Source organism: Somniosus microcephalus, chromosome 8 (genome assembly GCF_052327205.1).
Source record: "Somniosus microcephalus isolate GS21.2 chromosome 8, FLI_Smic_1.0, whole genome shotgun sequence".
NCBI lineage: Eukaryota > Metazoa > Chordata > Chondrichthyes > Squaliformes > Somniosidae > Somniosus > Somniosus microcephalus.
In genome coordinates this window covers 228,943,684-228,958,501 of record NC_140994.1, presented here as the reverse complement: position 1 = coordinate 228,958,501, position 14,818 = coordinate 228,943,684, and the positions used below count along the sequence as shown (strand labels likewise).

Below are 14,818 nucleotides of genomic sequence, written 5' to 3'. Positions count from 1 at the left end.
GCCAGTTATCGCCCCATCAGTCTACTCTCAATCATCAGCAAAGTGATGGAAGGTGTCGTCGAGAGTGCAATCAAGCAGCACTTACTCACCAATAACCTGCTCACTGATGCCCAATTTTGGGTTCTGCCAGGACCACTTGGCTCCCGACCTCATTACAGCCTTGGTCCAAACATGGACAAAGGAGCTAAATTCTGGAGGTGAGGTGAGAGTGACTGCCCTTGACTGAGCGTGGCATCAAGAAGCCCGAGTAAAACTGAAGTCAATTGGAATCGGGGAAAACTCTCCACTGGCTGGAGTCATACCTAGCACAAAGGAAGATGGTTGTGGTGGTTGGAGGTCAATCATCACAGCACCAGGACATCGCTGCAGGAGTTCCTCAGGGCAGTTTCCTAGGTCCAACCATCTTCAGCTGCTTCATCAATGACCTTCACTCCATCATAAGGTCAGAAGTGGGGTTGTTCACTGATGACTGCACAGGGTTCAGTGCCATTCACAACTCCTCAGAAAATGAAGCAGTCCATGCCTATCTCCAACAAGCGAGAGCCTAACCACCTCCCCTTGACAATCAATGGCATTACCATCGCTGAATCCCCCACCATCAATATCCTGAGGGTCACCATTGACCAGAAACTTAACTGGACCAGCCACATAAATACTGTGTCAACAAGAGCAGGTCAGAGGCTAGATATTCTGCGGCGAGTGTCTCACCTCCTGACTCCCCAAAGCCTTTACACCATCTACAAGGCATAAGTCAGGAGTGTGATGGAATACTCTCCACTTGCCTGGATGAATGCAGCTCCAACAACACTCAAGAAGCTCGACACCATCCAAGACAAAGCAGCCCACTTGATTGGCACCCCATCCACCACCTTAAACATTCACTCCCTCCACCACCGGCGCACCGTGGCTGCAGTGTGTACCATCTACAAGATGCACTGCAGCAACTCGCCAAGGCTTCTTCGACAGCACCTCCCAAACCCGCGACCTCTACCACCTAGAAGGACAAGGGCAGCAGGCGCATGGGAACACCACCACCTCCAAGTTCCCCTCCAAGTTACACACCATCCTGACTTGGAAATATATCACCATTCCTTCATCGTCGCTGGGTCAAAACCCTGGAGCTCCCTCCCTAACAGCACTGTGGGAGTACCTTCACCACATGGACTGCAGCGGTTCAAGAAGGCCGCTCACCACCACCTTCTCAAGGGCAACTAGGGATGGGCAATAAATGCTGGCCTTGCCAGTGATGCCCACATTCCATGAACAAATATTTTTTTTAAATTACTAGTTTACTTTTTATGAAGAACCAGTCTCGAGTGTGTACTTTATTCCTACAACTTTTTACAGTATAGTATTTGACTTAGTCATTTTCAGATATACTTTATTATTTAAGCATAAATTCAGGTGTGCGTAGAAGACCATCATTAGCAAAGAGCATTGCTCTAACACTGACTTGTTCCCCTCATTTTATGGACTAGTTGTTCTTTCCCAATTTAATGTTTGAAAGGTAACCAGTTACTTTTACCATTACAACAGAGGCTACACTTTGTCATTTGAGTTCAAAGTTGCAATATCCATTCTACAAACAAATGGAAACTGCATTTTAACTCAACCAAAATGCAGATTAATGAGTGTAAATTGCATGCATTGTTTGAACTCTGCTGTTTTTGAAGTTGCTGTTTTATTATTAATTCGTGTTGTTTTTCCTGAATATTTCTGAATATACTGCTAAACTACATTCACCAAAAAGATGGCAGTAAGGAGCAAAGGTTTTTAGTGGCAGTTTTATATAGAAAGAAAACCATGAGTGATTGGAATGTTTTTATTATACAAGCTGCTTCATAGTATATATTTTGCACTGACTAAATAAGCATGAAGGTATGACTTATACGCAGCACTTCACTGTAGCTGAGGTTATGAAATGAACATTATGGAAGTATTCTGTCAGGCCAATGTAATTATTCCTCGTTACGACCCTTTTATATTGCAGTTTTGTTGAAGCATCTTTGTTGATTTCAGGTTAAATCATGTTGGTGACTGGGGGACACAATTTGGTATGTTGATTGCTCACTTGCAGGACAAGTTTCCAGATTACCTGATCGTTTCCCCACCGATCGGAGATCTTCAAGCCTTCTATAAAGTAAGTTTGCTCTCATGCAGCACATAGTGCTTAGGCACTGATTGCCCAATGTAGACATGAGCTTGACAATGCAACTCGAATGATGATGATATAGTAATGTTACAATAGTTGATCTCCCATGCCATTGCTCAGGGACAAAAGTAAAAATATATTTAATTCTCATTTTTTCTCTCTCCTATTTTCTATTTCTATTTTCCTCTTTTCTCTAGGTTTTCTTTTCTCTGCATGGTTCCCACACATTTTCTGTCTTTATTTCTCTGACTTTCTCATGTGAGATTGACTGTCTGCTATCGCCCTTTCAACGGGTACTGCCATGACATGCTATTTTATGTCAAAATCTTTAAACTGCTTCAAGCATTCATATCCCTTTGCTTTCTCTCACCAAACTCCCCTTCAGCTTTTAAAAAAATTCATTCTCGGGACGTTGGGTGTCGCTGCAAGGCCAGCATTTATTGTCCATCTCAAGTTGTCCTTGAGAAGGTGGTGGTGAGCGACCACCTTGAACCACTGCAGTCCATGTGGTACTCCCATACTGCTGTTAGGGAGGGAGTTTCAGGATTTTGACCCAGTGACGATGAAGGAACAGCGATATATTTCCAAGTCTGGATGGTCTGTGACTTGGAGGGGAACCTGGAGGTGATGGTGTTCACATGCACCTGCTGCCCTTGTCCTTTTAGGTGGTGGAGATCGTGGGTTTGGGAGGTGTGGTACCTAGGATACCACATAGCTGATGTGATATGTCAAAATGAGGGAGGGACATTGAATAATGTGAAAGGCAACACCTGGAAAACTATATTCAATAGCACAGGTTTCAGTAATCTAGAAACTGATTGGAAATGGGGGTTGTTTCTAGACTGGAAACATCTAATAAATTCTATTCTGGTGGATTAATTAGTTTTACACATAAATCTTTATCTGGGCAAAACATCCCTCAAGAAAATGAGTAAATGAGTAAAAACAGTTCTGACATTTGGCTTGATCATTGTTCTGTGAGATAAGAGATAAATAATCAGCTTACACACTAACACTCAATTTATCGACAGATCAAGGCCTTGTGAGAGAACGACAAATTTCCTGCTCTTAGCCTTTTTTTCCTAAAGCCTTTGTATACCTTCCTGATTCTTCCCTCCCAACTCCTCCCACAAAGACATCGTCGAGGTCAGGAGCTTGCCATGTATGATCGATACCCTTTATATAAAATTCAGTCAAGCTTGTCCTTCTGGTGTGTGTGCTGAGTAGGACCTTGAGAAGAGAAAAATACTGTAATTTTACGACTGACCACCCGCTGAATGTTAACCACATCTATATTGCACCCCTAATAAATATAGTTTACCCAGATCTTCTGTAGTAGTCAACACTTTGTGAATTTAAAGTAAATTTTATCATAGCAGTAAAGTCATTCATTTTGCTCCATCATTCATTGTTTAGTTGTTGTAAAGCAGACAGCTTCACATTTTAAATGGAGAATAATGAGTATGTTGGAGTAATTACGAGAAAATAAACCCACCAAGGGGTTCATGATCTGCTTGAGTAGCTTATCATCATCTATACTGCAAGATGACATTGCCATTGTAGTCACTGTCACTCACTCATTTTACTTTTATATATAGCAGTCTATGTTATGCATAAATGTTATACCTGATCGGTTTTGGCTCAGTGGAAGGTGTCTTTTTATCTGATGGTTGTCAAGACAACAATGAAAGCTGGAATGCTCCATTGAGATGTTGTACTGTGATGTCCTCACTGAAAAGATTACATTTGTGGTGTGCTGACTGCCGATTACTGGAATTTAATCTTCAATGGATTATTGGGATATAATACTGCTTTATATTCATAGAATTACATTACATAAAATGTACAGCACCATTTGGTCCAACTGGTCCACGCTGGTGTTTATGCTCCACACGAGCCTCCTCTCACCCCTCTTCATTTAACCCCATCAGTGTAACCTCCTATTCCTTTCTCCCTCATGTGTTTGTCTAACTTTCCCTTAAATGCATCTATGCTATTCACCTCAGCTACTCTTTGTGGTAGCGAGTTCCACATTCTAATCGCTCTCAGGGTAAAGAAGTTTCTCCTGAATTCCCTATTGGATTTATTAGTGACTATCTTATATTTATGGTCCCTAGTTCTGGTCTCCCCCGTAAGTGATAAACATCTTCTCTATGTCTACCCTATCAAACCCTTTCATAATCTTAAAGACCTCTATCAGGTCACCCCTCCGCCTTCCCTCTTCTAGAGAAAAGAGCCTCTATCCTTTTTATAATATGGAGACCAGAACTGTTCACAGTACTCCAAGTGTGGTCTCACCAAGGTTCTATACAAGTTTAACATAAAGTCTCTGCTTTTCAATTCTATCCCACTAGAAATGAACCCCAGTGCTTAATTCAGTATTAAGGTTTATAAACTTTATTATAGCCAGGAGTTGAGTAGTCCTGTACTACCATATGTTTTAAAATTCTCAGTAATTGTCATATATTTACAGGAATCCAAAAAGAGATTTGATGAGGAGGAAGCCTTTAAGAAGCGAGCATACGAGTGCGTGGTACAGCTGCAGAGCCACAATCCAGACATTACTAAGGCCTGGAATATGATCTGTGATGTTTCTCGGAAGGGTAAGCCAGGAATCAAGTTAGGGGAGCTCAACGAAGGAAAGGATTTAGCTGGGATTTGTCAAAAAAGGCAAACCCAGTCTTTTGTGGAACACTAGGAGGGACTTGTTAGTTTGTTAATTGAAACTTTCAAGACTGAGGTTGATAGACTTTTGTTAAGTAAGGGTATCAAGGGATATGGATCAAAGGTGGGTAAATGTGGTTTAGGTGCAGATCAGCCATGATCTAATTGAATGGTGGAAAAGGCTTGAGGAGCTGAATGGCCTACTCCTGTTCCTATGTTCCTGCAATAGTTTTGTCACAAACAATAGTTACCTCCTGTTTTTTTGAGGAAAATCACTTTTTTTGAAGTATATATGTTTATGAAATTACTGTGTAGTTTCTCACAAGGTACTTATTGAGCAATACATTGGTGTCGTTGATATGTGGAAACTGTGCTATTTTGTTGGGAATTCTTGTTTGTATCAAGTCTTACAAATATGGTGATGGGGCTTGTGAAGTTGGGGTGCTGAACATTGTTGAACACTAGGAGGGACTTAATAGTTTGTGGTTCCACTCTAACTTTCTTGGGGGAGGATACACCCTGGGTCTTTGTGGGAGGTTTCAGGGTCACGTGGGATTCCACTAATGGATTCTAGACTGCCTGGCGGTTCCTGAATTCTAAACCAAGTCAATGCATCACCCTTTCTAATTGGTTTAAGTCCCACGGATGTTTCACCCACATCTTTGTTATGGGGAGGGTTGTATTCTGCCACAGTGGGGAAGTGCATGTAACAGTGACAGTTGCACTAGCCTGCCTGTTGCGGGGCAATTTGTTCCCTTGTGAATTAGCCCAGTAGTCACAGGCTTAGGTCTGCAGGAGTTGAGAGGAGGTCAATGAAGGCAGGTTATGTAGGGTGATATACTGGGGACCCTGGTTTTCATCCTATGCCAAGAGTTATGTGAGTAGACCTAGTTCCAGTCCATAATTCCTCAGCGTTGGTCTGCTGAATTGCAGTGGCTGAGATTGGGCACGCTGAACTCTCCCTCATGTTTGGTGTGCTGTAGGTATCCAAAATGCATTTGTGGTTTCTTACTTGCGCACAGGAACTTGGAGATGCGGGAGCCATGGTCTCCGAATAGCTACACTTGGAGACTGATGTAGCATCTAAAACAGATATCTTCATTTATATTGTGCTCACCTTCCCGGGATTGAATCCCAGCTCACTGTGTGGGGTTTTTCTGTACTGGTTAGTGAGTTGGGTGCATTAGTTATATCTCTATACATTTGAAGCCTCACTATGCAATGGGGTAGGTCTTGCAAACATGTTGGAAGGTGCCCTGCACACGGGACATTCCCTCCACTTTGTAAAATTAAGTTTGTATCTCAAAAGTTGTCTAAACGCCTTGCTGTTTGGGAAGTTGCTGGGAATTGATACGATAATTTGATTAATTGGAGTAGGACACTATCTGTATATGGCAACATTTTGTGTTCTCTGGCCTCTACTCTATGGAATGCAAGCTATCTCTGCAGCTTACTGCCAAGAGCTCCATGGCCAGGCATACTTGTGTTGACCCTCAGTAGAAGAGGAATGGTGCAGAGCTGAGGCCATTGGTGCACACTGGATGTGGGATTGGACTATAGGATTTGAATCCACTTCTGCCCTACGCCACCCAAGACCATTTGTCGGAGTACAGCGACTACCTTATTTTTAGTGCCACTACCCCTTTGCTGCACATCTCTGTTTGAGACCAGTGGTCATTCAGTCTGGTCAGCAGTATTTTGTAGCCATTGTTCATATGAGCCGATAGGATGAGCAAAGAGTGGGATCTTTGCTTTTTTGTATATTACTGTGATTTAGTCTATCTTGAAAGTGTCTGGAATGGTGCTTGTCTCTTCCAAGTGGTGGAAAAGTTTCAGTAGGAGCATTGCCAGTTTAGGGAGTAGGGTCTTGCAGAACTAAACTAGGTAGTCATTGTATCCACAGACTTTCCCAGACTAACAGCTGTATATTGCTGTTTAGATCACCTAGGCTGCGTCCACTAACTGCGTAGCTTCCCAAGTGTGTTGGGAGAGAGGGAGGTTGACAGGGTGGTGGGATGTTTCCTTTGGGATGGTCTGGAACTCTGAGGTGTGTAGTAAATCATGGAAGTCTGCAAATTTCTTGTCCATTTGAATGGAGTCAGAGGTTAATTTGCTCTCTGCTTTCCTCATTGACACGAGTGTCTGTTCTGCGCCTGTTGTCGCGAGTGGGCCTTTGGCGTAGCGGTAGCATCCCCACCGCTGGGCCAGAAGGCGTAGGGTTTCGAACCCCGCTCCAGACAATCCCGGCAAGTGGAGTCGGAGCTCCGGCTATAAATTCTGGGTTGACATCCAGCGGGATACTTGCGTCCGTGGGTGTGGGTGGCCCCCCCCCTCGTATGGGTTGTGGGAGTCCGTAAAACCCTCCCGCCATTGGACTAACCACCCTAATGGCTGGTACAAAGATGGTTACGGTCACGGAAGGAGCGTTAATTGCGGCCAGAAATCCTTCCACCACTTCATACAGTTCCCCAAAGGGAACAGTGTGACGACACGTACGACGACGACCTGTTGTCGCATGGTGTACACCAGTTGAGTTCTCAGCTTGAGTGCTTTTCAGCAACAGCACTCACCTCTTTCTCCTGTCCTCATTTTGTTTTGTGCTGTCTTCAATTTAAAACATTTTTTTTAGAATTCCAGAAAATTTATGAGAGTCTGGATATAAAGCTGATTGAAAGAGGAGAATCGTACTACCAAGACATGATGAATGACGTCGTAAAATTGTTTGAGGAAAAAGGTAAAAATAACACTGCATTAGCGAATGCTGGAGCGCCTGTCTTAATTAAATAAAATATACTCTGAAATCTAACACACAAGTAATAGCTTGTTCACATAGCTTTCTGAGTCCATCGCTATTTTTAAAATTTGCATTTTTAAGGTACTGGTGTTATTCCTTGCTGGAGCTAACTGAACTTTGCTGTTTTATTTTTCTAAATACTGTATACTTTTTAAAAATAAGTAACTAAAATTGCTCCCCAGTTGCGAATGGAAGTGAACTGGAAAAGCGCTAATTAATTGATATTTGCCAATTTTCTTTAAAGTCCTCCTTGCCCCATTGGGGATTTTTCTTCAGATCAAAAGAAATAAACTCACCTGTGAGTGAGTTACAGGCTGAACTCTAATACAGGAAACTTTGTGCTATCCGGAGGTGAGATATCCGGCAATCTGGAGCCACCGGCAAAAATCAGCAGCTGTTTTTTATTCTTTTTGTTTGTTTTTTTTGCTTTGTTTGAACAGTCGAGCTGTGCAAGGTCTGTAGCTATAGCAACAGCTTCAGCTACAGAGCTTTAGGGCCACACCCGAGTGTTTAGAAGCTGTTGCTAAGCAACAGTGTTTGTTGTCAAATACGGAGATAAGATTCTCCGTATCTCTCAACATTAACTCTGGAGAGTATGACACTTTTTAGGCAACGGCAGCAGCTCGGTCCCGTGGGTGCCGGATAGCACAAAGTTTCCTGTAGAAGGATTCAGACAGTTTATACATAGATTGGTGGATATTTGGGAGTGATTTCAAGCCAGTACAGTCGACGACTCTTAATTCAAAGTTGCTTAATTTGAATTTCTGGATCATTAACATTTTTTGGGCTAGAAATTCAGTAGGCTTTGCGCCCAGTTTTCGCCCAAAGAGGGCTTTTGCGCCACTTGCTGAGCTTTCGCTGATATTCAGCGCTGCGGTAATGGCGGCGTTAGCCAGTAGCGCTGCGCCGCCACCGATGACGTCATCGGTGTGCGCAGTGCCCCGCTACCGCCCCGCTACCGGCCCGACCGCCATATTTAGTTGCGGCCGCCTCTTCCGCAGCGGCCGCAAACAGCGATCAGAAAACGGGGCCGCCCTGTAGCGTTAGTGGGGCGAGTTAAGGCGGAGGTGCGGTCGGCCGCTTTTTCGGCAGCTGCCTGCCCGCACCTCCTTCCCCGGCCTCCTCCACCCACCCCCCCCCCCCCCCCACCCGCGGCATTGCCGGCTGTTTTCCAGGAGCCCGGCACTTCTCCGTGGTGCCGGGCTCATTTGCCGGCACTAGCGAGCGGCGATCTCGCTGTTGCAGGCACCTCCCCCTTAAGAGAGGGAGGAAGGCCTGCAGTACCGCAGCCTGCCGCTCCGCAGCGGGTGGCGCTGCTGCACCTAGCGCGTCGATATTCAGTTTCAGCGCCCAAAACCCTTGAATAGCGGCCGCCTTCGAGTTGGGGCGCTGAAACTGAATTTCCGGCGGGCGCAAGTGGCTCCGCGCGCAGCGGTACTTTCTGGGCGCGAGCGAGCTGGCCGCCCCAAACTGAATTTCTAGGCCTTAGTGTTTTTAAAAAAAAAACTGAATTATCAGGCATAGACTATAGAGCTATTGAGGAGTTCACATTATGTCGTAAACCATAAGAGTGAGGTTTGTCCAGTTTCTAATTGTCCTCTGAATCCTGAGATGAGATTACAGCTTATGAGCACTGCTCATATTTCCTATGAATTTCACAGGGGTGCGTTTGTTCAGTTTGGGTCCTTTATTTTAGTGCTTATTTACAGACAGTACTATCTGTAAAGGGAAAATGTGATGAAATCCAGCCTGAAAGATAAGACTATGAACCGTTCTGTGCAGGTTTATTAATTATTTTACAATTGCCTGAGGAAATAATTCTAACCAGTATAGTTTTTTTGTATTGTCGCTGTACAGATGGATAAACCCAGGTTGCATCATTTATTCCGACAGGTCTGGCCCAGCTTGATGAAGGTCGAAAGATTGTTTTTCCACCAGGATGCTTAGTGCCCCTGACAATAGTAAAATCAGATGGAGGCTACACATATGACACATCCGACTTAGCGGCTCTTCGACAAAGGATTTTTGATGAGAAGGCAGATATAATTATCTATGTTGTGGATAATGGGCAGGTGGGTTCGATTCTGAAGCACACTGCTGCTATTCTGTCCCTCGCACCTATGTACATTAGAACAGGAAAGTGTCTTGAAGTTGTTTTCATCCACTCAAGTGGCATTTTTAAAGCTTCATTACTTTAAAAAGAAATCTGCAGATTGGTAATGTCACTCGGTAACTCTATAAAAATGTATTGGGCATGACAAATGGAAACAGTATACCCAATCCCAGACTGCTCAGTGCTTACACAGTGTGTCAGAAGTCGGAAATGTTTAAATTCTCTAATGTTGAAAAGCCTCACCTGTTGAGCGCAAAAGTAATGAAGATGAATTACTGGTGGATCAAGCAATTGGAGTGTATTAAATAGCTTTTGCATGGTAGGACAAAATTCACATTTAACTATTGTAAGCAAGTAGCTCTTCTGCTAACAAGTGACCATTCTAATATTTACATTATCACTGCCATTCTGGTGTGTATGAATTCTGAGAAATGAGCATTCGGTGGTAGCCAGGAACCATCATTCCATCAATGTTGTAAATTGCTTGTATTCCCATCTCAATTCTGATTCTGATCATGTTTTTTTCCTTCCACCTCAGAGTGTCCACTTCCAGACAATCTTTGCTGCAGGTCAGATGATTGGCTGGTATGACCCCAAGGAGATCAGAGTAGAACATGCTGGGTTTGGTGTAGTGTTAGGTGAAGATAAGTAAGTGTTCTTAATTCCTGTTTTCATCATTTTCAGGGGCATCCTTTAAAAGAAGTATTGAATTATGATTCTCCTAATTATTTGTGTTATACTGACATTTTCAAAAGGGTTTCAGAGCCTCTGTAACAATAATGCAGAGGGTTAACACACCCTCCTTTCACCTCTGGGAACTGGGGTTAAGTTCTTCTAACAGAATGGAAGTCTGCTCTTTCTACTAGATGTAAGGATCCTATGTGAAATGAGTTTAGCCACTTTCAACCCAGGTCTCTCAGTCTGCAGTTCAGGACAAATTGGCTGTCTCATTCAGAAAGCCAACAAAACTGGCTAATGTGAGTGGAAGTTGAGAAATCTATACTGGTACAGAAGAGAGGGTAGTCTTTTGACAATGGAGTCCCATTGCTGGGGAGCGCTTTACTCTGCATCTGGCCACGGAGAACTTTATTGTTGCTAGCAGAGAATGACGGAACTAGAAAAGCAGTCAAATCCCCATCACTCATAACCATGGTTACAGAAATTAACTGTTCTCCCCGCCCAGCAACAGCCTGAAACACAATCCTGGATTCTCAGAGATTTCTTGGAGCTAGGAAGATTAGAATGATGATTGGGCCATCTGTATTTTGATAAAAAACAAGACTTTCAAATGTTCTTTTGTTTTTGATGTCAACCTTTTATTTTAACATTTGTTCACAGAAAGAAGTTCAAAACTAGATCAGGTGAAACTGTGCGATTGGTTGACCTACTGGAAGAGGGTCTGAAAAGATCAATGGATAAACTGTTGGAAAAGGAACGCGACAAGGTAACGCCTTCTTTGTTACTCGTATTTTTTACAGTTTCTCCCAACCTTAAAAGAAAAAAAGCATGCAGCAAGCTGGAGTTGGATTTGATGTATTTGTGGAGGTGGTGAGATTCTTTGTTCAATGTTCTTAAATAAACAACAGGGAAGGCTAGCACAAATCATATTTGAGTCTTGCGCTAAAAGAAAAATACACTTCAGATTACAACAACTAACTTTTATATAGCACCTTCAACGTAGGAAAACGTCCCAAGGTGCTTCACAAAATTGACACTGAGCCAAAGAGGTAGATATTTGAATGGGTGCCTAAAAGCTTGCTTAAAGAGGTTGGTTTGAGGAGGGTCTTAAAGGAGGTGGAGAGGCAAGAGGTTTAAGGAGGGAATTCCAGAGCTGAGGGCCGAGACTGCTGAAGTCATGGCTGCCAATGGTGGGGAGAAGGGAGTGGGGGATACACAAGAGGCCAGAATTGGAGAAACGCAGAATTCTTGGAGGGTTGTAGGGCTGGAGGAGAGTTACATAGATAGGGAAGGGCAAGACCATGGAGGTATTTTTTTACAACAAAAGTAGAAAATGTTAGCAATAATCAGGCCAGTCAACATCCGTGGAGAGAACAGACAAGTTAACTTTTCAGATGTAATCTTTCATCAGAACTGGAAAAATGAGTAGCATTTATAAAGGAACACAACAAATGGAAGGGAGCAGCAAAGTAGGAAAAAAACATACTCACATACGAGAAAGGGAGTAGAATGACCAGTGAAGTACTTAAAAAGTAAAACAGGAGATGATTAAATGGCTCAAGTGATATTAACATGAGACAATAGGAAGGAACATAAAAGAAATTAAAGACATTTAATAGACGGAGAATGTGTGAATGGACGTGGGGGCGGGGATGGTTAAGGCAGGTCTGAAATGGAAACAGGATGGCCTGGCAAAGTGGAAGAGAATGCAGCAAGGGTGTTGGCTTGCTTTTTTTCTTCTCAAGCTCCTGGATTGTGTTCCACTTTGCCAGCCCCTCCATTCTTGGTAATGGTTATAGACCAGTGTTGAAGATCACAGAATTGCACTGTCTCGGGTACTTCATTTGATTACGATGCGCAAAGTTATCTGCTGGCTTTAAATGTTGTTTAAAATGTTTTAATTTTTTGCCTTCCTGTTCTAGGTTTTGACACCTGACGAGCTTAAGGCAGCAAAAGAGGCTGTTGCATTTGGCTGTATTAAGTATGCTGACCTTTCTCACAATAGGACTAATGACTATGTCTTCTCCTTCGACAAGATGTTGGATGACAGGGGGAACACAGCAGCCTATTTGCTGTACGCTTTCACTAGAATCAGGTGAGACAACTCTGGGGAAAAGTTACTCTTTATAGGATGCAGTAATGTTTGTGAGCGCACTGGTCTAGTTCCTCACATTGTTCAAATGCCCAGTGTCAATGAGCAACTCAATGGAACAGCAGTTTGTAGTATTACTGTGTTGTGCCACAACAGTGGTAGAATGTGCAGCTATATCAATGTTAGAGAACAGTATTGCATTCTTGGTAACCCCAAAATAAAATGCTTTTTGAGAGGGGGAAACCAAATCATTCCCCAGAGGAAAGAAAAATATTAAGTTGCCTTGTCACACCTCTTTGCACCCTGTATAAGCAAAGGCTGGTGTGTGGCACAAGGGGACCTAAAAATGAAGAAACAATTGCCCTAAAATGGGGGAGGAAGATGCAAACCTTGTCTTGCTTGGCAATTTAAGAAGTGGAACGATCTCCGCCACCAGTTTACTACTTGCAAGCTAAATCTGAAAACATGTTAATGATTAATTGATGGCTGTAATCTTATGGATGAAACCATTTTATGTCTTTTTTAAAACAGGAAAATACAATAGCATTTGAAGCTTCAGTACCTAGTTTGTGCCACTAGAGGTTCCCAGCAAGCTGTAGAAAAGCCAGTCATCACTGGTCTGTACTATGAGCTGGTATTGTTCAGATACAATTTTTAAAGATCTATTTTCATTCCTTTCTGTTCACCCACATGCTACAGAAACTCAGGCGCAATAAACCACAAACATTTTTCTGAAGGCTAAACTGTTATAAATAGAAACCTAAACTAACCAATTGCAACAGCCCTGCAGACACAGCGATACCAGATCCAATGTTTCACCCACTTTAATCTACACCAATACTATCTCCCTTTTATTTCTAACTCTTTTAAAATCTATCTTTGTTTCAAGTTATAAACAGAAAATACAACAAGAGCTCATTTGATGCGGCATTTATTTAAACACGTTCTCAGCACATCTTATTTACTCTGGGTCTGAAATATTGTGCAGCTGCAGTACTAGAGTTCTGCCACTGGAGACCCCCATTGAACCATGGAAGTCAGTTTTCCATACAGACAGACAGTATTTAGCTCATTGTGTCGGTGTTGGCTCTTTACTAGAGGAGCCAAAAACTAATCCCTTAGTCCTGTATCCTGCCTGTTTCAAATATTTATTCAACTATGCTTTAAAAGATGTAATAGTAACTCCTCTCGGTATCAAAGCATTTCATGCTCCAACAACCTTCCTACGCCCCTCATCTCACTATTTTAGTGACAATTTTCAATTGATGACCTCTAGACACTAACTTCCCAACCAGAGGAAATAGTTTTTTTTCCTAATCAAATCCCTTCATCATTTTAAAAGCCGCTATTAAATCTCAGCTTTCTCTGCTCCAATAGAAATAGACCCAGTATCATAACTCTATCTCAGCAAGCTGTAAAAATTGGCTTCAGGAGAATCATAGTGTTGATGACTCCAATTTACCTTGCAAGTTCAAAGTCATAGGACATAAATCAAGATATATGCATAAGTGAGTGGTATTTCTCCCCTCCATTCGTTTACTGCCTTTGATTGGCAGATCACACAGGTGAAATTAAAATATAGCTAACAGTACTGATCTTTGGTGCACAGAGGATAAATTGTGTTTATGGAAATTAAACTTGTTGCAGTATAGGGTGGAAAGGAGCAGGCTTGTGTTTGATTCCAGGCACAGGTAGTTTCGTGATTAATTGGCGGGGTGGGGGTCAGTGAACAGCTAGTTACAGAATAACATTGGTTTGAGAATAGGTCATCTACCAGTAGTTTTTTTGATGGGGCAATAGTATCAAAAGCCAAAAAAATTTTGGGAGGACCGGTTGGAATGTTGTCTTTCTAGTGTTGACACCGAGGTCAGAATCCAGCCCAGACTTACCATGGAAGTCTTTCCTCTTTCAGGTCCTTCATGGAATGAGTTTGGAAATGTCTGGTGGTGTAGTGCACCCCAGAAAATAACAAATCAGTGGGTTTCTCAGCATGCAGTGGATTTCTGAAGAAGATGGCAAACTGCAGTTGCAATCTCAATTTAAAATGTGACATTCCTTGCAGGGCCATAACTCGACTCGCAAACATCGATGATGCAACTCTGCGGAAAGCAGCTGCAGAAACAGCCATCCCGCTGAATCATGAGAAGGAATGGAAGTTGGGGAAATGCATTTTGCGATTTCCAGAAATCCTTCACAAAATCCTGGATGACCTATACCTACATACCCTCTGCGACTACCTCTTTGAACTGGCCACAATCTTCACAGAGTTCTATGACAGCTGTTACTGTGTAGAGAAGGACAGGCAGACAGGTGAGTCAAACTGGA

The 14,818-nt window shown here is 42.8% G+C and overlaps 1 protein-coding gene across 4 annotated transcripts in view; it reads left to right on the top strand.

The window, feature by feature from the left end:
• Positions 1-14,818, top strand: part of rars1 (arginyl-tRNA synthetase 1) — a 43,701-nt gene that overhangs the window by 26,459 nt on the left and 2,424 nt on the right. For all 4 annotated transcript variants that reach the window (XM_085995771.1, XM_085995772.1, XM_085995773.1 and 1 more), the window contains 8 exons: positions 2,020-2,140; positions 4,626-4,755; positions 7,446-7,550; positions 9,504-9,682; positions 10,262-10,371; positions 11,062-11,167; positions 12,324-12,496; positions 14,556-14,803. In XM_085995771.1, coding sequence (XP_085851897.1) covers positions 2,020-2,140; positions 4,626-4,755; positions 7,446-7,550; positions 9,504-9,682; positions 10,262-10,371; positions 11,062-11,167; positions 12,324-12,496; positions 14,556-14,803 — 1,172 coding nt within the window. The remainder of the gene's footprint in view (positions 1-2,019; positions 2,141-4,625; positions 4,756-7,445; positions 7,551-9,503; positions 9,683-10,261; positions 10,372-11,061; positions 11,168-12,323; positions 12,497-14,555; positions 14,804-14,818) is intronic.